This window comes from Protopterus annectens, chromosome 1.part0 (genome assembly GCF_019279795.1).
Source record: "Protopterus annectens isolate FY-2018-M chromosome 1.part0, PAN1.0, whole genome shotgun sequence".
Lineage (NCBI taxonomy): Eukaryota > Metazoa > Chordata > Ceratodontiformes > Protopteridae > Protopterus > Protopterus annectens.
Genome location: NC_056725.1, coordinates 1,681,258,711 through 1,681,286,366, shown reverse-complemented (window position 1 = coordinate 1,681,286,366; position 27,656 = coordinate 1,681,258,711). Strand labels below are relative to the sequence as shown.

Below are 27,656 nucleotides of genomic sequence, written 5' to 3'. Positions count from 1 at the left end.
CAAGGCAGTAAGTACCCAGATCTCGTTTGTTGACAAAGGGCAATAACACCAAGCATAAAATACTTCCCAAAGGAAGAAGAAACTTATAGATGGAAAAAGGACCAGGTCTGAATGGTCTTTAGCATAATAGTTTCTTATACAAGGTCTGTCCAGGCCAGGGGGAAGGAGGGAGGGTCGCAAGAAAGAAGGCGAGAAGACAACTAACATGGAACGTTATGGTAGGTACATAACTTCTTAATGTTAAGTTGTCAATCTCGCCTTCATTCTTGCTTGATGGGACCGCGTCCCTAGCACCTCCATCCTGGGTGGCTCAATGGAACAAACTCTTGAGGACTGTAGAGCCAAAACTGGCTCTGTCCCTGGAGGCCAAGTCCAATTTGTAATGGGAAACAAAAGTGTGAGGAGTGGCCCAAGTGGCCGCTGCACAAATAGTGTCTAAAGGCAGTCTAGCTTGAAAAGCTGTAGAAGTAGCTAAACTCCTAGTTGAATGTGCTTTAGGTTTTGAGCACAGCTGTTTTTCCCTGATCGTATAAATTTCAGTGATGACCGAAGAAAGCCATCTGGACAAAGTCACTTTAGAAACAGGAAGGCCTTTTTTATTATCCGCATAGGAAACAAAAGTTGATCAGATTTTCTAAATTTTTGTTCTGTCCAAATAATATCTAAGCTGACGGTGGACGCCAAGATAATGTAGCTTTTGTTCAGCTCTATCTGAATAGTTAGGAAAAATACAGGAGATCAATGGATTGATTCAGATTGTTTTTGAAGCGACCTTAGGTAAAAAGGATGGATTAGTTCTCAAAGATACTCTGTCTTTGTGAAAAATCAAATAGGGGGTCGAACCGAAGAGCATGAAGTTCAGACACCCTCCTGGCAGATGTAATAGCCACTAGGAATAAAGTTTTCCAAGAAAGATATTTCAGGGAACAAGAAACAGCTGGCTCGAAGGGGGGAAGAATCAAGGATGTCAGCACCAAATTAAGATCCCACTGAGGAGGAGGATTCCTGATTGGAGGCTTTAGTAGGAAAATTCCTTTCAAGAAGGCCCTGCAGAGCCTATGGGACATAATATTATGATCTGCTATCCCGACATGAAAATTAGAAATAGCAGCCAACTGAACTCTGACTGTGGAAGAAGAGGAGCCTGCATGAAAAATCTCTGCTAAGAAGTCCAGAACTGCCTGAACAGGGGCAGTAAAAGGATCAATATTTTGGGCCTTAGCCCAATAAGAGAAACGTTTCCATTTGCTTGTGTAAATCCTCCTGGTAGAGGATTTTAGTGAAGCTACTATGATATCTCTAACTGGGTTAGAGATCAAAGGAAGCCTGGCTAAGGAAGGAAGTGGAGCAACCATGCTGTGAGGTTGAGAGAAGGGATTGACCGGTGCAGCTGACCGGATTGGTGAATCAGTAGATCTGGCACTGGGTCCAGATGCCACGGCTGCACCAAAAGGTGATGATGGAGGAACGGAACCAAACTTGTCGAGGCCAGTAAGGGCAATGAGAATCAATTTGGCTCTCAAACGGTAGCTTTCTGGATCACCTGAGGGATCAGAGGAAATGGAGGAAGGCATAAAGACGTCCCTGGGGCCAATCCTGGGTCAGAGCGTCTCTGGGGGATGGCCTGATAGAGGGAAGAGGCTGAAGAAGTCTGGACATTTGCTGTTTTGGGGAGTAGCAAAAGATCACAACATGGACGACCCCATTCCAGAAAAATCTCTTCCGCTATGGATTGCTTGAGAGACCACTCGTGAGGCATGAGAATAGCTCTGCTCAATCTGTCCGCTATAATGTTGGTTTTCCCAGGGATATGCGTTGCTACCAGAAACCGATGAGAGGAGATCGCCCATTGCCATAGTCTGAGCGATTCTCGACACAAGGGTAGGACTTGGTTCCGCCCTGTTTGTTGATATACCAAACTACAGACATGTTGTCTGTGTGGACTGCAATTGTCCCTACGGGAAGAAAGTCGTTGAGGGCTTGCAACGTTAAAAGCACTGCTCTCATCTCCAGGACATTTATGTGCAGATGGTACTCGAACGGTTGCCACGCCCCATGAACCATCCTGCCCTGATAATGACCCCCACCCGATCAGGGAGGCATCCGTGGTGACAGTGGCTATCGGGACGGAGGTACAAAGCACCTGCCTTGGTGAACCTGAGACGATGTGATCCACCAAGCAAGATGTTCTTTGCATGTTTGTGTCACCAGAATCTGGTGACGCATTGGGAGTTGCTGGTATGACCACTGTGTGAACAGCATCCACTGAAGGAGGCGCATGTAGAATCGAGCCAGGGAAGAAGAGTAATGGCCGCAGCCATGAGACCTAATACCTTTAGAACCATTCTGGCCTGTACTTTCTTGCTGGCCAGAATGATCCTGACATGAGTCTGAATGTCTGAAACTCTTTGTTCTGTAAGGGTAGCTGACATCCGAACAGTGTTTAAGTTTGCCTATGAAGGTAATAGACTGGCAGGGCGATAAGGATGACTTTTCAAGTTGACTGAGATGCCCAAATGAGAACAAAGGTCTATTGTGTAATCCCTGGCTTGTATAAGCTGATGCCTGGTGGTGGCTGACAGGAGCCAGTCGTCGAGATACGGAAACACCTGGAATCCTTGACGTCTCAGGTGAGCCGTGACCACTGCCATGCATTTGGTGAACACTCTGGGAGCTGTAGTGAGACCAAAGGGCAGGGCTCTGAACTGGAAGTGACTGGACCCCAGCCGAAAGCGGAGAAATCTCCTGGAGCGTCTGTGAATTTTGATGTGATAGTACGCATCCTGAAGATCTATTGAGCACATCCAGTTGTCCTTCTGTAAGAAGGGCAGAATTGACTGAAGAGTGACCATTCCGAATCTTGTCTTCCTGACAGACTTGTTGAGTCTGCTGAGATCCAATATTGGTCTCCAGTCTCCCGTCTTTTTGGGGACCAAAAAGAACCTTGAGTAGATTCCGGGCTTTGAATGGTCTATTGTAACTGGCTGAATGGCTCTTTTTTGCAGTAGTTTTGCGATTTCTAACTCTGCAATCTCCCTTAGACCGGGTGGTACATCTGGAAGGGAACTTGAGGGGAAGGGACTTTCCTCGAAAGGAATTATGTAACCCTTGGATATGATCGACTGTACCCATCTGTCTTGAGTGAGGGAATGCCAGGCTTCTGGGTACAGTGATAATCTTCCCCGACTGCCTCCAAGGAGGGACAGCCGGGCAACACCTCAGGGATGCTGAAAGGGCTTATCAGAGAGAGGCTCCCTGTTTCCCTGGTTCTTCGAACCCCCTCTGCCTCTAGAGCGGCGTCTGTTGTTGTTACCCCCTCTGCCTCTAGGGGTAAACTGACCACGTGAATCCGGCGTGACTCCTTGGGATTTACGGAACCACATCTTCCCACCCTTCTGTCCTTTGGGATAAGGCCTAGAAGGGGTGGAAAAACGGACTCCAACAGCAGAAAGAGTCTTGCCGTCCTGTTCACACCTGGTCAAGGTCTCCTTCACCTGAGGGCCAAACAAAGCTGACCCATCAAAGGGAGAATTTGTGAAGGACGCCTTAAAGGGATCCGCAAAATCACATAGCCGCATCCAGGCTTGGCGTCTAAGAGCCACACCTGTGCTCATGCTCTACTCGCCCATCCGCAGCATAAGATATTAGCCGCATGGAGGAGTTAGCAATGGAATTGAGGGTTCCTAGCTGCGAAGCAATCTTTTCTTGAGCCCCTGCAGCTGTAGAATCCTGAACTACTTCTCCCAGCTCCTTCAGGATATCTCTGGAGTCTGGTGAAGTGACAAAGATAATTCAGCGAACGCATAGCAAAGGTCGCTGAGGAAAACATCCGCTTGCCGTACCTATCCATGGTCCTAGAGTCCTTATTAGGAGGATGGACGGGCACGGAAGGATCTGCAAGTTCCTTTTGGTGGCCGCAGCCACCACCATGGCATCAGCGGGACACCCTTGGTAAGGAATTGTTTGTCACTAGGGCAGTGATAAATTTAGAAGGCCTCCTAGGGACTGGCTCTACAGAGTCAGGAGCTGTCCACGCCTTCGTGCAATAACCTGCATAAGGGGTCGAAGGCGGAGACACCCAGGAGGTGGAGGGCCGAGATCCAAACGCCTCTAGGTATACTGACTCATCCTCAGAGGGATTGTTGGTGGGCCAGTTTCCCTCTGTTTCAGAAGTTCTAGGATGTCTGAGAAGGAGACATCCTCAGAGGGGATCTAGGGATCCCTCTGACTCATCAAAGTCAGTATCCGGTGACAGACTCGGGAGTCTACATGCTTCCTCTTACAAGTCCTCTTCCTAGGAGGATCTCCCAAAACATCAGGAGAATCCTCGGAAGAGGGGAAATTCCCAATGGGGAAACCTGAGGCGGAGGATCTCTGGGTCCTGTAGCAAGAGAAGTGGCAGAGATGTCAACAGGTACCATAGAGGGAGGAGCTACGGAACAGACTGCTGACTGATACCAGTGGCCAGTACACTCTTCATCACCTCGAATGCTCCTCCCAGGCAGGTCCGAGAGAACCCGCTCCAAGAGCTAGGAACCCAGGGACCACCGAAGGGAAGTCTCCGAGGCAGATGTCGGAGCCGAGCTCACCAAGGCCGAGGCTCCAAGGGAAGAGCGGGCCGGACAAGGGTCCGATGCCACTCACCCCTCGGAGGAGACCATGGAAGCCCGACCACGAATCCCTCTAAGGAAGAGGAGATAAGAGTAGGGCTGAAGGAACAGAAGGGGTATCCGTCCTCCAGCCGTAGCAGTAACCATGCCGAAGACTCCAACTCCAAGCTCTGGGGTAGAGTTGAAGGAGGAACTGTAACGGGTGTGGACCAACAGTCGCCTGCTGAGACGGACTGTGTAGCATTTGGGCCAGTACCTGTGACTTGAGTAATCTACTGACCACTCTCTAGGTCATGATCTGACAACCTGGATGACCTTGAAGATCGGCTCCGATGGCTCCGTTCCGATAGAAGAGGCGGCCGAGCAAGTATCGGCTCCAAGGAAGGAGACCTCGACCTCTTCCTGGAATGAGCCATCGGAGCCGATACTACAGATCCTGTCGGCGCCGACTTCGGAGCCGACAGAACGCCGATGTATCGGCTCCAGCCGGAGCCGATACAGCCACCAAAGTAACGGTGTCGGAGCCGATCGGAGCCGACACGATGCCTGTGCCACATGGGTGTCGGAGCCGATCGGAGCCGACATCGGCGGTCAAAATAGGTTCGGCACCGATAGCCATCGGTGCCGAACGCTTTTACTAGCCTGAATCGGCTCCTGCCACAGCCGATCTCGACTCAGTATGAAGTCGGGCGAGGCCGCAGGCTTAGATACAGAAGCCTGGGCCTTGGCAGGTTTTGTTGATTTTGTGGAGCCGACTTAGCCGGAGAGCCCTCCGGCTTAAGAAGGCCCCTGAGAATCAACTTGTTACGTCTCTCCTGCAGGACTCTCTGGCTGAAGGAGTGACAAATAGCACAGGAGTCCTGCAGGTGAAGAGGGCCCAAACACAGGCAAGAAGTGTGACCGTCTGTCAGAGACATCTTCTGACAGCACGAGTCACACTTCTTAAAACCTGAAACCCTCTCCTTTGACATGGTGCCGAAACACAACACACACAGACACACCAGTCAAAATTAAATTAAACAAAATACCAAGAGGTATTCTATAAAAACACCAACACACACACCCTAACAGGGGGGGGATGGGAAAAATTCACTAACCAAAAATTAAAAGAGACAGGGAATTTCTGTCAGAAAAGGGTAGAAATAAATTTAAACTATCAAAAAATTAGTTTTTGATTAAAAAGGGGCTTGAAAAATCACAAATGTGAACTACTTACCAGGAGCTGGTAAAGAGAAGACCTCCCAAGCGAAGCGGCAAACGAGATCTGGGTACTTACTGCCTTGCATCATGGGATATGGGGCTGCCTCGAGCTGGTAAAAGGAGTTCTCGAGCTAAAGCAAGTGCCGAGTCGGAGCCGAGGATCGGCTCCGAACCCATCAAGCAAGAATGAAGGCGAGATTGACAACTTAACATGTATTGTTTTTCTGCATCTGTTTTAATCTGTCCAACTGTTATTTTTATTTTTCCTGTGGCTGAAACACTGGTGTTTACTGCACTTAGATATTTAGTATTCTCATCTTTTCTAGTTTATTACTAAATATTTTTATACCTTTCATTGCGGCTGGTCATTTAGAGAATACTTTTAACATCTTGAGAGTACTTGCGTTTATTTTAGTGATACCCTGGCCACTCCAAATGCCTGAATGCTTTGGTTACACTATACCATTTATGTTAGTATTGATTTTACTCTACATAATTCGATACCCTTGTAAGAACCTGACAGTGGTTGATTGGTGTCAGATAAGTTACCTTATAGTCTGGGGAGAAGGGGTACAGTTAGTAAATCTGTACCAGCCTTTCACAGGAGTGTGTGTGTGTGAAAATCAAAATACCCAGGTGTGGGTGTGTCATCTGCTTAGAACCGGGACACAGTGCTCCAAAATGAGTTTTGTTTGGGATCTGGAGATTGAGAGAGAGAGAGAGAGAGAGAGAGGGAGAGGGAGAGAGAGACCAGTTCCAGGTCTGGAGCGTGTTCCCTGTGTGATCTTGGGGAAAACTACTTGACGCAGAGAGCTGCATCTGAAAATACTGCTTCATTCATTTCTTCACTCATTCCTGTTTGCAGTGACTATCTCTCACTGGTGACAGTGGTGAGGACTGAGGCTCGTTGATTACTGGCCTGGAGTTAAAGGTGGCCATCACAAGCAGTATTCAAGAATGTTTATTAAAAACTGGATGCAGTAAACATGTTACATCTGTTAATATTGTTAAAAAATTAACAAACATAAGCACTGAAAAAATATACATAGTGACCTGGATACAGGTAAAGTGCTACATCCACTGCAATAATTACAGAATTTGTATGCAAAGTTTTTTTTAAAGCATCAGGGTTTTCTCTGATTTTCATATGTTTTAATGGTAAAGCTTCTGGAGGTTACTTAGATGGCAAGTGTCATATTTTCAGGTTTTGATAAGGGTGTATAGGATTTGGATTTTTTTTTTTTTATTTATTCATTTATTGACTAAGTGAAGTAACCATGCCTGGTCACTTTTCAGCAATGTGCCAGGTGACAAGGGCAAGGGTAAGTACAGTGTTTGTATAATGCAGACTAACCACTCAACTTGCTTGTTTTTGAAAGGTGGGACCTCAACAATCACATGCTTACAAAAAGTCTACTTAACTTTTTTTCCTTTAAAATCGAACATACAGCAAAATAAGCAGAAAAAAAATAATGAAACATTAAGCAAAGCAAGAAAAGTACAGTTTTGTACCTACCATAAATGTAGATGTTCGAGTGTAAACACTGCTGCAGTCATCACACTTGAGCTTATCCTGCCATCAGGCGGTCCCGCAGTCAGCCAGAGTTCCAAAGTCTTGGTCTGGCGTCGGTTGCTGTTGCCTCCTCCCGGACGTCAGTGCGACAGGGATATAAAAGATGCAGCAGACGTCATTTTCTTCAGCTTTTCTTGCCCCGGATGTCAGGTGCCCCCAAATAGGTAAGTAATTCAAATTGCTAGTAAAAAAATACAAAAGCAAAGCAAACAACCATTTTTAGTTACCAGCAAATACTCCCCATAGGTAATAAAGGGTAGATGCAGTAGGTAAGTACCAGAAAGTAAGAGGGGAAGGAGGGAGGGTAACCTGGACTGCAGCAGTGTTTACACTCTAACATCTACATTTATGGTAGGTACAAAACTGTACTATGTTCACCGAGTTACACTGCTGCAGTCATCACACTTGGGTGGAGTCCCAAAGCTGAGGTAGGCAGGCTGGATCTATAAAGCATTAGGGGTGGCTATAAGGCCCTGCAGTACAGCAGTGGCGAAGCCAGCTCTGGATTTGGAGTATAAAGGCAAATGGTAATGTTTGGTGAAAGTATGCACAGAACTCCATGTGGCTGCTTCCAAAATATCCTTGGAAGGTACTCCTCTGAGGTAGGCAGTTGAAGTGGCTGTTGCCCTGGTGGAGTGAGATCTGATGCTGCTAGGTACAGGTTTCCCATGGTGGGTATAGCAGAAACGTATACAGTGTCCTATCCATTTTGAAATAGTCTGCTTTGAAATGGCTTTTCCCTGTGCTCCTGCAGCATATGCTACCAATAATTGTTCAGTTTTTCTGAAAGCTTTGGTTTTGTCCAAGTAGAAGCGTAACTGTCTGTGAATGTCCAAAGAATGTAGTAGTCGCTCCTCTTTGTTCTGTGGTTTTGGATAGAAAGTTGGCAAGTGAATAGTTTGGTTTAGAGCCACACTTGATACCACCTTTGGCATAAATGTAGGGTTAGTTTGTAAAGACACCCTGTCCTGGTGGAAAATGAGGAAAGGTTCCACTGCCATTAGTGCCTGTAATTCTGAAACTCTTCATTCTGATGCTATTGCCAGTAGCAGAGCAGTTTTCCAAGAGATGTATTTTAATTCTGCTGTGTTATCTGGCTCAAAAGGAGGTAAAGTTAATTTTTCCAAAACAAAGTTGAGGTCCCAAGTTGGTGTGGGTGCTCTATGGGCGGTCTTATGTTTTTAGCCCCTCTGAGGTATTGTTTGAGCAAAGGATTAGAAAAAATTGGTGGATCAGTGTTGTAATGAGCAGAGATAGCTGAGGCGTGGATCTTGATGGATGAAAAAGAGAGGCCCTTGTCCAGCATCTCAGTTAAGTATTGCAGTATCTGAGGAATGTTTGGGACAAGAGGATCAAGGCTGTGTGCTTGGCTCCAGGCACAGAATCTCTTCCATTTATCCGAGTATGCTTTCCTGGTGCTTGGCCTTCTAGCCTCCAGAATGACATCCCTAACAGCTTTGGATAGAGGCATTGCTTGCTTGGCTAAGGAATTTTCCATGCAGCTAGATTTAAGGTCTTTAGCTGGCTGTGAAGTATCTGATTGTTGTGCTGTGTCAGCAACTGTGGGATTTGAGGCAAAATCTAGGGTGGTTCTTGTGTTAAGTTCTTTAAGATTGGGTACCAGTGCTGGCGTGACCAGTCTGGTGCAATCAGGATCATTTTTCGCTCTTCCTGCCTCCTGGCTTTTATGAGTACCTTTGGAAGGAGAGGTAAAGGAGGGAAGGCGTATACTTGTAGTTTTTTCCAACTGAATGAGAGGGCATCCACTTTCCATGCTTGTGGATGGTAGCTCCTTGTGCAGAATTTCTGTAATTGACAGTTCTTTGGGGAAGCAAACAGATCTATGTCCAGGTTCCACCATTTTTGTGTTATTATTCTGAATATTTGCGGGTTCAGTTCCCATTCGTGTGGGTCCATAATGTTTCTGCTTAGGTCTGCCAGTGTGTTTTTCTCTCCTGGCAGGAATTGCGCTTGCAGATGAACTTGGTAGTTTAGAGCTGTGTTCCACAAGGTCATGGCTTGTCTGCAGAGGGGGTAGGAGTGTGTGCCCCCTTGCTTGTTTATGTACCACATAACTGTGGTGTTGTCAGTCTTTAGTAGTAATTGCCCTGGATGCAGTAGGTCTTTGAAAGCTATAATAGCATTTTGTACAGCTAACATCTCTTTTTGATTGATGTGGAGATGTCTTTGCTCTGTGAGCCACTCGCCCTGGATACATTTTCTTGCCATGTGTGCTCCCCAGGTGTAATCCGATGCATCTGTTGTCAGTGTTTGCCTGGCTGTGGGTTGAGTGAAAGGCTGTCCCTTGTTGAGATGACAAGCTTGTGCCCAGCATCGAAACTCCTGTTGTAGGCAAGGAATTAGTGGTATAACTTTCCAAACTTTGACAGTGTTGAGACCATATGCTCTTTAGGTACCACTGTAGTCTCCTCATATGCAGTCTGGCATATGGAATTAGTAATACGCAAGATGCCATGTAGCCCAAGGCTTGCAGAACTTTTCTTGCAGGGAGTTGGGTCTTTGTTGCCATCAATTGAAAATATTGAGTCAGTTGTCCTTGCTTGTCTGGCGTAAGATAAGCCATCTGGGCCGTTGTGTTCAAGCTGGCACCCAGGAATATTATCTGTTGTGAGGGCACTAGTTTTGATTTCTTTTTGTTTACTGTGTACCCCAGGCAACTTAACTTTTTTAAGTACGCCAGATGCTTTAGTAGAATGTCCTTGCTCTCTGCTTGAATCAGGCAGTCGTCCAGGTATGGATAAATTTTAATTCCATTCTGCCTGCAAAATGCAATTACTGGTGCCAGGCACTTTGTGAAGACCCTGGGCACAGTAGATAAGCCAAAGGGCAGTGCAGAGAATTGATAATGCATTGAACCAGCTAGAAACCTGAGGTGTCTTCTGCAGTTTTGTCTGATAGGGACATGCAGGTGTGCCTCTGAGGTCCAATGTCACGAGCCAAGCTTTCTTGCCCAGCATGGGAAGAAGCTGCTGTAGTGTCAACATCTTGAATTTCGGTACATCCAGGTAAGTGTTTAGTGTAGAAAGGTCCAGAATGGGTCTCCCGGCTTTGTCCTTTCTGGGAACCAGAAAGAGTAGAGTAAAAATCCTTGTCCTTGTTCCTGTGGTGGTACCTTTAGAATAGCTCTCATGTCCATGAGTGCTGCAATTTGTCTTTGAGCCTCTGCCCATTGATTTGGTGGCAGATAAGGCATTCCTTTTAGCCTTGGCAGGGTGTGAAAATGGAACCTGTAACCTTGAGATACAATGTTGAGAACCCATTTGTCTTTGGTGATGCAATGCCAGTTGTGATAGAAAACTGCCAGTTTTCCTCCTAAGGGGGCTGCCAAGAGAGAGCTGTTTGGCAGCTGTAGTGGAAAGTCATTGAGTCTGTTTTTTATAAGATTGAGACCTGTCTTCTTCTTTCTGGCCTGGTGTGCCCCACTGTCGAGGCCTGAAAGGGCCTTATGTCTGACCTCTACCTCTTGGACGTCTGTATCTGCCCCTTTGAGGTCTGACTGGAAAGGACCAATTCTTTGTTGGCCAATTTCTGCTAAAACGAGGAGGCTGAACCTGTAAGAAATCTTTCACCGTTTGCATAGATTTTGCCTTATCCTCCATCTTCTTTAATACCTCCTCTGCCTTAACTCCAAACAGCACATCCCGCTGCAAAGGTGCATCCAATAATTTTACCTTAACATGATCTGGTAATGTATGTTCTTTTAACCAAGCATGCCTTCTAATGACAGAGCCTGTAACTGCTGCTCTACAGCAGGCCTCTAAGGAGTCAAACCCACATTGCACAGTATGATTTCCCACTTGTTCAGCAGTATGCAATAAATCCTGCATTTCTTGTAAGTTAGGAGGATCTGAATCTGGAAGCATCTTTTGTTTCAACTGAGACATCAAAAATTGCTGCTATTTTAGCATGTGAAACTGGCAATTCAAGGCTCTCATTGCTAAAGTTGCAGACGTATATACCTTCTTTCCCCATCTGTCTAAAGCTCTGGAATCTCTGTCAGAGGGAACTGGGTTTTTTGCTGATGAAGCCTTAATCCCTTTGGGTCCCTGAGAAATAGTTTCAGGGTCAGCAACAGGGCTTTTGTACAGAAACTTGAGAGTCAGGGACTCTGTAATATCTATCTGGTTGAACTGGGGCTGGGGGTAAGGAGTCAGGGTTCAGACTGGATTCAGTGTACACATCATCCACAATATCAAGAACTGGCGGGATAGCAAGGGGTCTGTGTCGAGGCAATAAAAGGAAGTCTCTGAGCCTTTTCTTGGATTCTGAATAATCCTGGCCTTCCCAATGGAAATGCTCCCTCATGGTATGTAAGGTCTTCCCAAAGGAATAATCCTCAGGCGGAGAGGCTGACGGAATTGATTCCTCAGCATCAGAATCCTCATAAGGGGGTAAAGAATATCCTAGGTCTGAGGAAGAGTCAGAAGAAATGGACACCTGGTCAGAAGATTCATAGTCTGCATCCTGTCTGGGCCTTTTATCAGGAGGGGGATGGGACCCCCTGATCAGAGTGATTAGGTCCTCGGCCATTTTTAGCATTTGTTTCTTAGGCATGGAAGCCTGTCCTGGAGAGAGTTGTGTCTGTTTCTTTGCTTTTAAGGGGGGCTTAGACTTAACAGAGGGTTTAATGGTTAGCTGGGTAGGTCTGAAAACACCCTCTGTAACTGTGGATTGCTCAGCTACTTCGATTCCCTCAGTAGGTTTAGCATCGGTAAGCTGAAGGCCTAGTGCATCCGAAGCCCCAGCCAGCTCCACGTGGGAGTCGGATGCGGTCTGTGGTTCTGTGGAAGCGGTCATCAGGGGCTACGAAGGCGCCTCGCTGAAAACCGGAGACCCGGCAACCGGCCTAGAAGAGGCCTCATCATCAGTTTTGGGCCTTGGATGCCTGTCCTTGTCCTTGTGATTTTTATGCATTCCGGTGTCGGAATTTCCGATGGCATGGTGTAATTGAATCTTCTACCAAAATAATGTCGGGCAAAATCAAACCGACGTTTAATAGTGCGCTTGTTAAACCTAGCACAAAACCGACAACCAGTGACGTCATGGTCAGGGCCTAGGCATGGAATACAATAGGAGTGGAAATCCTTATGAGGTATTTGCTTCCCACAAGAAATACAGTTATTAATTTTTACTGAAATCGGTCTGAGGCAAGAAAAAGTTTCCCCAATGGAGTACTTAGTTTTTTTAGAAGACTTCGGTTCTGGATTCGGAATGAAAATCTCAGGAGTAGGCCGACCAGCACTTGCAAATTGCTTCGGGCACCGCGCGGCAAGAAAGACTGAAGAAAATGGTGTCGGCTGCATCTTTTATACTCCTGTCGCACTGACGTCAGGGAGGAGGCGACTGCAACCGACGCCGGACCAAGACTTTGGAACTCTGGCCGACTGAGGGACCGCCTGACGGCAGGATAACCCAAGTATGATGACTGCAGCAGTGTAACACGATGAACATGCTTAAATCTGAAAATTAAATGATAAAAATGGCATTTCTAAACAAAATAAAACTGGTGAAGTACAGCATATAAGGACAATGCCCCGACAAGAAAGGGGCTAAGACAACATCAATAATTAGAGTTTACTGCAACATCCTACCATTCACTACATGCTCATTATCACCCTAATGCTAGAATATGCGATCACAAAGCTCTTTCAAGACTTCATCCCACGTGTTAGAACCAATAAAAAACAAATGAAGTTTAAACACTACAACAGCTTCAAACTAATCAACTACATTCACAATTCTCTCCTCACCTGGTGAAGTCCCACTATCACTCTGCAGAGGTGCTCCAGATGCTGGTTGTGCGTTGTTGTTGGGGTTCACTCCAGATGCTGGAGGAGGGGGAGGGGGGGGAGGAGGAGGTGGTCCAGCCCCGCCACCAAGAAGCATACAAGATGGTGGTGGAGGCTGTCCACGTTTCAGTAACACTTTGTGGTCCTGCTGGCAACGGAATCGCGGAGGCACCTCCCGAGGCATGTAACGGGCGGCGCTTGGCGGTTGACCGTTCGGTAATGCCACCCTTTTGGCATTGTTGCCACCGTTTACAGGTGGCGATGGAGAGCTGCCAACTGGGCTGGCGGCTGCTGGTTGGCTTAGGCTTGGTTTCGTCACTTCGGGCACTAAAGACAGAAAAACAAAGAAAAAAATGAAGAAAACAAAGTTAAGACTTGTTCATATGTAATCTACAAAATACTAACTTTTTTTTTATTCAAGTGTGCCCTCCTATCCAGTTCAAATGCGTTAGCAAGACTGTCAATCAGATCAGCACCACTACTTTTGCATGAATTAATAACTTCCTAAAACAGACGCAGATCAGAATAATCCATAATCTAAAGCTACTTCAACTACTTAACATATCAGTGACCCTGCATATTCTACAGTCGATATAAAAAGTTAACACACCCCTGGTTAAAATACCACTTTTTTGTGATATAAAAAAATGAGACCATAATAAATCATTTCAAACCTTTTCCCACCTTTAATGTGACCTATAACCTGTACAATTCAATTGAAAAACAAACAAATATGTTACGGGAAAAATATAAAAAATCTACAATAAAAGCTGGTTGCACAAGTGTGCACACCTTTAAATACTTTGTTGAAGCACCTTCTGATTTAATTACAGCATTCAGTCTTCTTGGGTACACACCTGCCATCAATTATAGAGACTCTGATTAACCCCAAATAAACTTCAATTGTCCTAGTAGGATTTTCCTGACATTTACTCAGTTGCATGCTACAGCAAAAGCCATGGTTCGCAGAGAGCTTACAAAGCATCAAAGGGATCTCATTGTTGAAAGGTATCAGTCAGAAGGGTACAAAAAAATTTCCAGAGCATTGCATATGCCATGAAACAGTGAAGGCAGTCATCAAAAAGTGGAGAAAATATGGGACAACAGTGATGAGGCAAAGAACTGGATGTCCCTCCAAAATTGATGAAAAGACAAGATGAAAACTGGTCAGGGAGGCTGCCAAGAGACCTACAGCAACACTGAAGGAGCTGCAGGAATTTCTGGCAAGTACTGGCTGTGTACTACATGTGACAACAATCTCCCATATTCTCCATATGTCTGGACTATGGGGTAAGGTTACAAGACGGAAGCCACTTCTTACACAGCAAAACATCGAGACCCGGCTAAAATTGACATCAAGTCTCCCAAAAGCATGTGGGGAAAATGTGTCATGGTCTGATGAGACTAAGGTTAAACTTTTTGGCCACAATTCCAAAAGGTACGTTTGGCGCAAAAACAACACTTCGCATCACCAAAAGAACACCAACCCCACGGTAAAGTATGGTGGTGGCAGTATCATGCGTTGGGGTTGCTTTTCTTCAGCTGGAACTGGGGCTTTAGTCAAGGTGGAGGGAATTATGAACAGTTCCAAATACCAGTCACTTTTGGCCCAAACCCTTCAGGCATCTGCTAACATGACAATGACCCCAAGCATACACCCAAAATCAACAAAAGAATGGCTTCACCAGAAGAAAATTAAAGTTTTGGAATGGCCAAGCCAGAGCCCAGACCTAAATCCAATACAAAATCTGTAGGGTGACCTGAAGAGGGCTGTGCACAAAAGATGCCCTCACAATCTGACAGATTTGGAGCACTTTTGCAATGAAGAGTGGGCAAATATTATGAAGTCAAGATGTGCCAAGCTGACAGACTCCTACCCAAGAAGACTGAATGCTGTAATTAAATCAAAAGGTGCTTCAACAAAGTATTAGTTTAAGGGTGTGCACACTTATGCAACCAGCTTAGTGTAAGTTTTTTATTTTTTTTACATTTTTTCCCCTAACAGATTTGTTAGTTTTTCAAATGAATTGTACAGGTCATAGGTCACATTAAAGGCAGGAAAAGTTTTGAAATGATTTATTGTGGTCTCATTGTTTATATCACAAAAACCTGGCATTTTAACAGGGGTGTGTAAACGTTTTATGTCCAATGTATATTCCAAACAGAGTTTCTGATATATCAGCAAACCAAGATGCTTCCAGCAGTGGCTAGACATGGCAAAAACTTGCTGTGTCTAATAATAGCGGCTGCCGAAAAAGCAGTTACTAGAAAACAGAAATCAAAATCTAAACCAACTATACTAGAAGTAGTGAACATAGTAAGAGATAAAACAGCTGGAATTGAGATTTTTAGAAAATAATAGGAGCTAACTACATAGGGAAAAAAATGGGAACTATGGGAACAATACATACAAGGTAGGGATGAGGCCTAAAAGGCACAGCAAGACTTAAATGAGCTGTATAACGTTTGAGTCAAAGATTGGATAGATTATAAGTGATATATACTGTTTGCAACTGGGAGCGTTATCAGTGTGGTTTGTGATGTAAAATGCTTGAGACTAGGATTGTGTTGTGGTTTTTCATTTACATAAATGTATGAATATTTATTAAGTAATGGTTTAATGAAGATGTTTCTTGTTTAAAAAAAGCAGGAATTGAATAATTTATGTAATATTGCTTAGATTATATGATATATAGCAACACATGTGAAGTATGCTTGTTATGCCAATTTGATTACTTTTATATGAATGCAAATTTGTCTATGTCACAAGTGATAATTCAATAAAGGTGTTTAAAGAAAAGAAAAAAGATGATCCAGCAGCAGTAGGATCTCAAATGCAACAGAAATGCAGTGAGGCAAAGGGGAGCAATGTGAAAGTACAGTTGTGTACACAACATAAATGTAGATGTTAGAGTGTATTCACTGTTGCAGTCATTACATTAGGGTAATCTGCTGGCAGGTTGCCCTCAGTCGGCCTGATTAACAAAGTCTTGGGTCCTGCATCGGTTGCTGTCCCTTCTTCCATGACGTCAGGTCGTCAGGGGTATAAAACATGCAGCCAATGCCATTACATCAGTTTTTCTTGCCCCAGATGTCAGGTGCCCCCCTAATGGGGAGCAAATAAACAAAAAACACAAAGGTATACCTCCAACAAAAGGCAAACACACCAAAAAGGCTTTTAAGCATAGTAAAGGAAGGTAGAGGTATAGCCAGACGAAATTAGGAAGCTGGAGGGAGGGTAACCAGGACTGCAACAGTGAATACACTCAAACATCTACATTTATGGTAAGTGTACACAACTGTACTATGTTCTTCGTGTTTCACTGTTGCAGTCATTACATATGGTTGGGAGGAGGAGTTTATATAACATTAGGGCCAGCTATAAGGCCCTGCAAGACAGCAGTGGCAAAGCCAGCTCTGGATTTAGAGAAAAATTGGCAAATGATAATGCTTGGTGGAAGTATGTACAGAACTGCAGGTAGCAGCTTCTAGGATGTCCCTGGTAGGAACACATCTGAGAAAGGCTGCAGAAGTAGACGCAGCCCTGGTGGAGTGAAATCTGATCCCCTGGGGGATAGGTTTTCCATGGTGCTTACAGTAGAAATGAATGCAGTGGCTTATCCATTTAGAAATGGTTTGTTTTGAGATAGCCTTCCCCTCTGCCCCTGCAGCAAATGCTCCCAGCAGTTCAGATTTTCATTGAGGTTTAGTCCTGTCCAAGTAGAATCTAAGCTGTCTGTGCACATCCAAGGAATGCAGAATCTGTTCCCCCTTTGCTCTGTGGATTGGGAAAGAATGTTGGCAAATAAATGGACTGATTCAGAGCCACACTGGATACCACCTTGGGCATGAAGGATGGATTGGTCCTAAGTGACACCGTGCCCGCATGAAAGATGACGAAAGGCTCCACTGCCATAAAGGCCTGTAATTCAGATATCCTTCTAGCTGAAGTGATTGCTAAAAGGAAGGCTGTTTTCCAAGAAAGAAATGTTAAGTCTGCAGTAGCAGCTGGCCCAAAAGGAGGTAAAGTAAGTTTCTCCAATACAAAGTTAAGGTCCCAGGCAGGGGTTGGATCTCTCCTGGGTGGTCTCAAGTTTTTTGCCCCTCTGAGGTACTGCTTGAGCAGAGGATGAGAGAAGAGGGGAGGTTCTGTGCTATAATGAGCTGAAATGGCTGAGTCGTGAATTTTAATGGAGGAAAAAGACAGGCCCTTGTCAAGCATCTCAGTTAAGTATTGCAAAATCTGAGGTAAATTGGGTGCTGCTGTGCTCATCCCTCGAGATTGGTTCCAGGCACAGAATCTTTTCCATTTGTCAGCATAAGATTTTCTAGTACTAGGTGTCCTTGCCTCTAAGATGCCATCCATCACAGGTTTGCTGAGGGATGGAAAGGGTGAATTTAAGTGATTAGCCAGGCTGCAAGGTTCAATGTTGTAAGCTGAGGGTGCAGAAATTTGTTCTCCTGCTGAGACAGCAGGGAAGGGGTCTGAGGCATGTGCCATGGTGATAACTGTGACACTGCTCAGGAGGGGGTACCAGTGTTGGCCCAGCCAGTCTGAAGCAATCAATATCATCCTTGGTTTGTCCTGTTTGACTTTTAGTAGAACTTTGGAGAGCAGATGCAGTGGGGGGGAAGGCATAGACGGATAGGTTTTTCCAGCTGAAGGACAGAACATCCACTTTCCAGGCTTGTGGGGAGTCCTTGTGCAAAACTTGTCCAACTGGTAGTTCTGGGGGAGGCAAACAGATCTATGTCCGGACTCCCCCATTCGCTTGTCAACATGTTGAAAATCCTTGATTCAAGTTTCCACTCGTATGGGTCCATGAGGTTTCTGCTTAGTCCATCTGCCAGTGTATTTATTTTCCTGGCAGGTATTGAGCTTGTAGGTGCACTTGGTAGCTCAAGGCTTTGTTCCACAATGCCATGGCTAGTCTGCAGACGGGGTAGGAATGTGTGCCCCCCCTGCTTGTTTATGTACCACATAACCGTGGTGTTGTCCATCTTTACCATTAGTTATCCTGGAAGAATGTAGTCCTTGAAGGCTGTCAGAGCATTCTGTACAGCTAACATTTCTTTTTGATTGACATGTAGGTGCATTTGACTTGGGTTCCATTTGCCCTGAATGCACTTCCTTGCCAGGTGAGCCCCCCCATGCATAGTCTGATGCATCTGTTATTACGGTTTGAGCGGCAGGGGGTAGTGTAAATGGTAGTCCCTTGTTTTGGTGGCAGGCCTCTGCCCACCAGAGGAACTCTACGCGTAGGCAAGGTATGATAGGAATCATTGTTTCCAGGCTGTGAGACTGCTGACTCCATTGGCTTTTTACATACCACTGTAGTTTCCTCATATGCAGTTTTGCATATGAAATTAGAAGAATGCAGGAGGCCATGAAACCCAAGGCTTGCAGTATCTGTCTTGCAGATAGCAGGGTTTCTGTGGCCACTTGTTTGAAATAGGTTACCAAATGAATTTGCTTTTCTGGCGTAAGGTAAGCCATCTGGGAAGTTGCATTTAAGCTTGCTCACAGGAATGCAAGTTGTTGACAGGGTACCAGTTGTGATTTCTTTTCATTTATGGTGTACCCCAGACAAGTTAGAACCCTTTTTACAAACGCCAGATGATTTAAAAGTATGCCCTGGCTTTCTTCCTGAATTAGACAATCGTCCAGGTATGGGTATATTTGAATACTTCTTTGCCTGCAAAATGCAATAACTGGAGCTAGGCACTTTGTGAATACCCAGGGCGCAGTAGACAAGCCAAAGGGCAGTGCAGAGAAAGTACAGTTGTATACCTACCATAAATGTAGATGTTCGAGTGTATTCACTGTTGCAGTCATTACACTTGAGTTATCCTGCTGGCAGACTACCCGCAGTTGGCCTGAATTCCAAAGTCCTAGTCCGGCGTCGGTTGCTGTCGCCTCTTCGCTGACGTCAGTGCGCCAGGGGTAAAAAATATGCAGCCGACGCCATTTTCTTCAGTTTTTCTTATCCCAGATGTCAGGTGCCCCCAAAAGAGTAGGCTGTAAAAATTATGATCATAAAGAAGCATGCACATAACCTTCATCTACAAGCAAATACACCACATAGATTGTATAGAATAGATAGGTATAGATAAGTCCCAGCAAAGAAAAAGGGGGATGGTGGGAGGGTAACCTGGACTGCAACAGTGAATACACTCGAACATCTACATTTATGGTAGGTACACAACTGTACTATGTTCATCGTGTTTCACTGTTGCAGTCATTACACTTGGGTTGAATCCCAAAGCTGAGGTTGGGCCTAAATAGAGTTTGGAGTGGCTATGAGGCCCTGCAGAACTGCAGAGGCAAAGCCTGCTCTGGATTTAAAGTAGAGAGGTAAATGGTAGTGCTTTGAAAAGTGTGCACTGAAGTCCAAGTTTCAGCCTCCAAAATATCCTTGGTTGGTACTCCTCTGAGGAAGGCTGCTGAGATGGCTGCTGCTCTGGTAGAATGTGGCCTAATGCCCTTGGGCACTGATTTGCCGTCTTGTGAATAGCAGAAACGAATGCAGTGGCCTATACATTTTGAAATAGTCTGCTTAGAAATGGCTTTTCCTTGGGAACCTGCAGCATATGCCACTAATAGTTGCTCAGTTTTTCTGAAGGCTTTAGTCTTGTCCAAGTAAAAGCGTAGCTGTCTTTGTATGTCCAAAGTATGCAGAAGTCTCTCCCCCTTATTCTGTGGGTTTGGATAAAAGGCATGCAAATGTATGGTTTGGTTAAGAGCCATGCTGGACACTACCTTAGGCATAAATGTCGGGTTTGTCCTTAGAGAAACCCTGTCCTGATGGAAAATAATAAAAGGTTCCACAGCCATTAGTGCCTGTAACTCTGAAACTCTTCTTGCTGAAGTTATTGCTAGGAGAAGAGCGGTTTTCCATGACAAGTATTTTATCTCTGCTGTATTGGCAGGCTCAAAAGGAGGCAGTGAGAGTTTTTCCAAGACAAAATTAAGGTCCCATGTAGGTACTGGAGCTCTCCTTGGAGGTCTTATGTTTTTGGCCCCTCTGAGAAACTGTCTTAGCAGTGGATGAGAAAAAAAGAGGTGGGTCCGTACTGTAATGAGCTGAAATAGCAGAGGCACGGATCTTAATTGATGAGAAGGATAGGCCTTTGTCCAGCATCTCAGTTAGGTACTGCAAAATCTGAGGAATACTTGGTTCAAGCGAGTCAATTCCGTGCGCTTGGTTCCAAGCACAGAATCTCTTCCATTTTTCTGCATAAGATTTTCTGGTGCTGGGCCTCCTGGCCTCCAAAATAACATCCATAACTGCTTTAGAGAGAGGTGTGTTCTGAATGATTACATTATCCGCCATACAGCCAGATTTAGGGTTCTGAGTTGGCTGTGCAGGATCTGACTGTTCTGCTGGGTCGGCAAATGAGGTATTAGAGGCAATGTCTAGAACGGGCCTGGAGACAAGCTCTTTAGGAATGGGTACCAGTGCTGGCGTGGCCAGTCGGGGGCAATCATTATAATTTTTGGCTTCTCTTGTCTGACGTTTAGGAGTAACTTGGAGAGGAGAGGCAGAGGAGGGAAGGCATATACAGTAAGGGCTTTCCAGCTGAATGAAAGGGCGTCCACTTTCCATGCTTGCTTGTGATAAGTCAGAGTGCAGAATCTCTGTAGCTGGTAGTTGTGAGGGGAAGCGAATAGATCTATGTCTGGGCATCCCCATTTCATAGGTTCATACTAGGCTATCTGCCCTGAGGCAATTATAAGCCTAGCCCGATTCTGTATGGCTTACGCCACCCCTTGATTTGAGTATACTGTGCCCTTTTTAAGGTTTAGTTTACTGTGCCTCTGTCTAATAGTGACACGGGAGTAATCCCTGGGACAAACCTACAATCCCCCATCCACCTATCGAGATTCTTCTTGAAGAGATTCGGTGAGGTGCTCTGCCTCACATGAACTGGAATTCTATTCCAGAGCGAAGGGAGCCTCTGGGTTATGAACCTGTCCCTCCAGCAAGTTCTATTTATTTCTGTGCTGAGGTTCAAGTCCCTCGAGCGTGTGGCTCTAAGGGATTTAGATTTACTGAGGTGGAGCATGTCCATTAATTCTGGATTTGACATAGCTTTGTATGTCAGGCATAGATCGCCTCGAAGTAGGTGGTATGCAACTGAGTAGAGCTGGAGTTTTTTTAACCGAGCAGCATATGGCATCTGTTTGAGACCCTTGATCCTCTCTTGGTGAGATACTTTTGGGGTCTTTCTAATTGCTGCAGGTGTCGGGTAAGGTACATCCCAAAAGGGGCATTGTATTCTATGATGGGCCTGATGAGGGATGAATAAATTGGCACGATTACCTCTCTTGATCTAGATGTGAAACCCTTCGTGATGAGGTGGGCTATGTAGAAGGTCTTTCTAACCACTTTGGCAATGTGGTTTTCAAAGGAGAGATTGCTATCAACTTGGGTCCCCAGGTCCCTAATAACTTTCTCTGTACTTAATGGGTTTCCGCCTATGTGGTAATTTGTGGGCACATTGTTTTTGCCAAAGGGTATGACTATACATTTTTTGGCATTTAGCTTTAAACCATGGTGCTGGCACCAGTTACCTGTCTCTGTGAGACCTTTTTGAAGGATGTTTGTGTCAGCTGGAGAGTTGATTATGGCGCCCAGTTTGCAGTAGTCTGCGAACTTAGTGAGCCATACTCCTCCCACGTTTGCCTGTACCTCGGAAAAGTATATACCGAACAAGAGTGGTCCCAGGACAGAACCCTGTGGGACGCCACTTGTGACTGGTTTCGAGTCTGACATGGCTCCAGCAACTCTCACTCTGTGGGTTCTGTCTTTGAGCCAGTTTGCGACCCATCTTGTGACATAGAGGTTTATATTTAAGCTGGATAGCTTATCTATGATGCCCGAGTGGGGTATTGTGTCAAATGCCTTTGCAAGGTCCAGATAGGCTGGGTGGACTACCTTCCCTTCATCAACGGCTTTGGTGACTGTTTCGAAGAAGTCAACCAGGTTCAAAAGGCAGGATCTGCCCTTGACAAAGCTGAACTGGGTAGGATCTAGTGTCTGTAGGTCCCCAATGTCTTTGTTTATGAGCTCCATGATGATCCTCTCCATAGCCTTGCAGACTAAGCTAGTCAGGCTTATGGGGCGATAGTTTCCAGGGTCCGTAGAGGCTCCACCTTTGTGGAGTGGGACCACTGTTGCTGTACGTCATTCTGTGGGCACATATCCTGAAGTGAGGCTGAGATTGTATAGCTGTTTTATTTGAGGGATTAGTTCCTCTTGGAGTTCATGTAGGACGCAACCTGGGACGCCATCTGGTCCCATGGAAGCAGTGTTTTTTGCTTTGGAGAGGGCAGCCTTCACCTGAGCATCAGAGATGTTTGGGAGGCAGCCCTCTGCTGGGATAGATACTTACTGTTTTGGGGGTTGAGAAGTTTGCACTGAACCTGTCTGCCAGGATATTGGCGATGTCTGTGGGTTCAGTGTATTTTTTGTCATTTAGAATCAACTCAGAACAAGTCTGGGAGTTGCATCCCAGGTTTCTAACATAACTGAAAAAAGCCTTATGATTGTCTTTGGTGTCCTGTGCAATTTTTCTCTCGAAGCTGGCCTTGGAGGATTTTATGAGGGATCGTAATTTTTTGCTAGCACTGATCAGAGATGCCTTCCCTATTAGGGATTTTGCTCTATCATGTAGTAGCTTCCTCCTTCTGTTGTACAGTTTATTTATGGCAGGGGTCCACCAGACTGGACGCCTGCCTTTGGATGATTGGGTCTTGGTTTTGTTTGGGATAGCATGATTCATGCATTCCTGGAGATGTCCGTAGAATGCGTTTATATAGGATTCTGCAGTTTGGGCCATAGTTTCTACTGGCCCTGGGGCCTTGAAGGATTCCACTTCAGTTTTGAGAAGTGAGAAGTTCGCTTTTGAGAAGTTTTTCACTGTGGTTTTCTGGGCTGGGGGTGGGGTCGGGATGTGGACATCCAGTGAAATTAATTTATGGTCTGATCTTACCAATGAGGGATATACTTCTGGTGTGGAGCATAGAGTCCCCATGTTGGTAATGATCAGGTCTAGTATGTTGTCCCCTCTTATGGGAGTGGTGACTAGTAGTTCCATAGCATTTGAGTTTATAATTTCCAGGAACCTTTGGGCTAAGGTGCTGGGGCTTGAGTAGTGCTCCCAGTCAATGTTTGGGTAGTTGAAGTCGCCCAATATAATGGTGTTCGGAGAGATCTTCATGTTCTCCAATGTCTTCAGGAAAGCAGAGTGGGATTCCTGACTTTGAGAGGGTGGTCTGTAGGATGCTATAAACTGAAAAGCAGTCTTGCCCACTGTTAGTTGCACATGGATGGTCTCCGATACTTCGTGCAATGCCACTAACCTGCAGGTGTGGATATCCTTGATAAATATGGAAACTCCCCCTCCTTTTGTGGTTCGGTCCGGGTTTTGGGGCCGAAAAGCATGATATGAGGTACAGCCTGGTAGTGCTGGGGTGCTCTCTGGAGCCTTGAACCAGGTTTCTGTCACTGCACAGATATCGATGTTCTCCATACTGAGGAGAGCTTCGAGTGCGTGCATCTTGAGGTTAAGACTTCTGGCGTTTAGCAGCATTACCCTTAGTTTCTTGTTCCTTGTGCTGTCTATGGGGGTGGGTTTGACTTTTGAGCCTTGCCTAAAAAAGGCACTATGGGTGTGGCAAGAGCCTTTGCCAATATCCGAAAGCCCAGTGGTGACAGGTGCAAGCCGTCCCTAGTGAAACACGTGGCTTGTCGAGCATATCATCCCAGGCTGACAGACACTGGATCCCCTTTGAATGACACCAAAATTTTAGCCAATTGTTAAAATCGATCATTTTGTCTTTGTACTTTGGCATCATTCTAGGTGAGGGTAAGATGCTGCTCAAGGTCAGGGTCATACCAGCCTGGGCTACATGATCAGAGAGCTCCTCTATGTCTCTTTTCATGTAGTCCAGGGAGGTACGTCTCAGGTCATTCACACCAGCATGTACAATGACTGAGTCATATTTGTATTTGCTTTGGAGTGACCTGAGTGCTTGCGTTATGTGGCGGATCCTAGCACCCGACAGGCAGCTCACCGTGACTTTCTCTTTATTCAGCCTGGTGAGCGGGACGTCAGTGTGTCTGACAATAGAGTCACCTATTACAAGAGTATCAGGTGTGTTATTCAGCCTTAAGGGCTGTGGCTGCTTGGCACACTGACTTTATGGGCTATGTGTTGTGCGTGTTTTGTTTTGAGGTAGCGTTTGCTTGGATGTCTGCTTTGGAGGTCCCTGTTATCATGTTGCAGATTTGTCCAGTTTCCACTCATGAGGATCCAAGAGGTTTCTGCTTAGTTCGTCTGCCAAAGTATTTGTCTTTCCTGGCAGGAATTGTGCTTGCAGATGTACTTGATAAGTCAATGCTGTATTCCACAAAGTCATGGCTTGCCTGCAGAGGGGGTAGGAATGTATGCCCCCTTGCTTGTTTATGTACCACATGACTGTAGTATTGTCCGTCTTTATCAGTAGTTGTCCTGGATGAAGTAGGTCCTTGAAGGCTGTCAGGGCATTTTGTACAGCTAGCATCTCTTTTTGATGGACATGAAGATGCATTTGGTTTGTGGACCATGTGCCCCGAATACATTTTCCTGCCATGTGCGCCCTCCAGGCATAATCTGATGCATCTGTTGTTAGTGTCTGACTGGCAGTGGGTAAGATGAATGGCTGTCCCTTGTTGTGGTGACAGGCCTGTGCCCACCATTGAAATTCCTGTTGCAGGCAGGTAATGAGAGTAATTATTGTTTCCAGGCTGTGGCAATGTTGAGTCCAAACACTTTTTAGATACCATTGTAGTTTCCTCATATGCAGTCTTGCATATGGAATTAGTAGAATGCAGGATGCCATGTAACCCAGAGCCTGCAAAATTTTTCTTGCAGATAACTGGATCTTTGTTGCCATGTCTGAAGTAAGAAGTCAGATTCCTTTGCTTGTCTGGCGTGAGATAAGCCATCTGGGCAGTTGTATTTAAGCTTGCACCCAGGAATATTATCTCTTGAGAGGGTACTAGTTTTGATTTCTTTTCGTTTACTGTGTACCCTAGGCAAATTAGTAATCTTTTTACAAACGGCAGATGCTGTAGTAGAATATCTTTGTCCTTTGCTTGAATAAGGCAGTCATCCAAGTAGGGGTATATTTCAATTCCTCCTTGTCTGCAAAATGCAATTACTGGTGCTAGACATTTTGTGAAGATCCTGGGCGCAGTAGATAAGCCAAAGGGCAGTGCAGAGAACTGGTAGTGCAGTGAGCCAGCTATGAATCTGAGGTATCTTCTGCAAGACTGTCTGATTGGGACATGCAGTTATGCCTCTGAGGTCCAAAGTTACAAGCCAAGCCTTCTTGTCCAGCATGGGCAGAAGCTGCTGTAGAGTCAGCATTTTGAATTTTGGGATGTTCAGAAAAGTATTTAGAATAGACAGGTCCAGAACTGGTCTCCAGGCTTTGTCCTTTCTTGGTACTAAGAAAAGTCTCGAGTAAAATCCTTGTCCCTGCTCTTGTTGTGGCACTGGTTGAATAGCCCCCGTGTCCATAAGAGATTAAACATGTTTTTGTGCCTCGCCATTGATTGCGTGGCAGGTCTGGCATACCTTTTACCTTTGGAAGGGTGTGAAAATGGAACCTGTAGCCCTGAGAGACTATATTTAAGACCCTTTTGTCCTGGGTGATCTTGTGCCAGTTTTGTGAAAGAAGTGCTAGCTTTCCCCCTAAGGGTGCTGCCAAAAAATAAGTGCTTGGCATTGGCAGAGGGGAAGTCATTGGGACTGTTTTCTATAAGGCTGTGATTTGTCTTCTCTGCTTTTGGAGGTAGAAGCACCCCATTGTTTGGGCCTGTATGAGAGCCTTGGGGCTGTTGCCTGCCTCTAGGGCGTCTGAATCTGCCTCTTTGTGGACTGTATGACACTGGAAAGGACCAATTCTTAGAGGGCCAGTTCCTGCTAAATCTGGGTGGCTGTACCTGTAAGAAATCCTTTACTGTCTGCATAGATTTTGCCTTATCCTCCATTTTCTTTAACACCTCCTCTGCCTTAACACCAAACAAAGTATCATGCTGTAATGGAGCATCCAATAATTTTGCTTTAACATGATCAGGCAGATTCTGTTCCTTAAACCAAGCATGCCTTCTAATAACAGAACCTGTAACAGCGGCCCTGCACGAGGCCTCCAGTGAATCATAGCCACATTGCAAAGTATGTTTTCCCACTTGTTCAGCTGCATGCAATAAATCCTGCAAATCTTTGTTCTCAGAACATTCAGAATTTTTCAACATTTTTTGTTTTAACAAAGACATTAAGTATTGCTGACATTTGAGCATACGAAACTGACAATTTAAAGCCCTTACAGCCAAGGTAGCAGAAGTGTGAACTTTTTTCCCCCATCTGTCCAAAGCCCTAGAATCTCTGTCTGAGGGGACAGGGTTTTTGGCAGAAGCAGTCTTGACCCCTTTGGGACCCTGTGAGATAGTTTCTGGGTCAGCAGGGTTTTTGTAAAGAAATTTATGGGAGTCTGGGACCCTGTAGTGTCTGTCCGGTTTAACAGGGGCAGGAGGTAGAGAGTCTGGAGACAGGCCGGACTCTGAAAAAACATCATCTACTATGTCTAGAACAGAGGGAATTGTAAGAGGTCTGTGCTGAGGAAGTAAAAGAAAGTCTCTAAGTCTTTTCTTAGAATCGGAATAATCCTGGCTCTCCCAATGGAAATGCTCCCTCATGGTATGCAGGGTTTCCCCAAAAGAATAGTCCTCAGGAGGAGAAGCTGAAGGATTACAATCTTCAGCATCAGAATCCTCATATGGAGGAACAGAATATCCCTGATCAGAAGAGGAATCAGAGGAAATGGAAACCTGATCAGAGGAATCATATTCAGTGTCTTGCCTAGGCCTCTTATCAGGAGGAGGATGGGAACCCCTGATCAAAGTAATTAGGTCTTCGGCCATTTTGAGCATCTGTTTCTTAGGCATAGAAGCCTATCCTGGAGAATGCTGTACTGGTTTCCTTGTCTTTAAAACTGTTTTAGACTTTGTCTTGGATGCTGAAGTAGGCTTTATATAAAGTTGTGTAGGTCTGAAGACAACCTCAGAAGCCGATGCCTGCTCAGCGGCTCCGGACCCATCTGAGGGATTAATTTCCGAAGGGCCAATACCTTGAGTATCCAGAGGCCTAGCTGTCTCCACGTGGGAATTGGAGGCGGCCTGTGGCTCGGAGGTAGCGAGAGTCTGAGGCTGCGAAAGCGCCTCACTGAGCACCGGCGACTGGCCTAGAAGAGGCTTAGTCGTCGGTTTTGGACCTCGGATGCTTGTCCTTGTCTTTATCCTTGCGTTTTTTTTTAATTCTGGTCGTTGGTTGTTCCGACTACATTATGTAGTTAAACCTTCTGCCCAAATAATGAAAAGCAAAATCAAACAGACGTTTAATAGTGCGTTGGTT

At 45.4% G+C, this 27,656-nt stretch overlaps 1 protein-coding gene across 1 annotated transcript in view; it reads right to left on the bottom strand.

Annotated features, from left to right (window-relative positions):
• TNRC6B (trinucleotide repeat containing adaptor 6B) overlaps positions 1-27,656 on the bottom strand; it is a 2,803,754-nt gene that overhangs the window by 2,755,877 nt on the left and 20,221 nt on the right. The window contains exon 2 of the mRNA XM_044074422.1: positions 13,155-13,520. Within this exon, the coding sequence (XP_043930357.1) occupies positions 13,155-13,520 (366 nt within the window). The remainder of the gene's footprint in view (positions 1-13,154; positions 13,521-27,656) is intronic.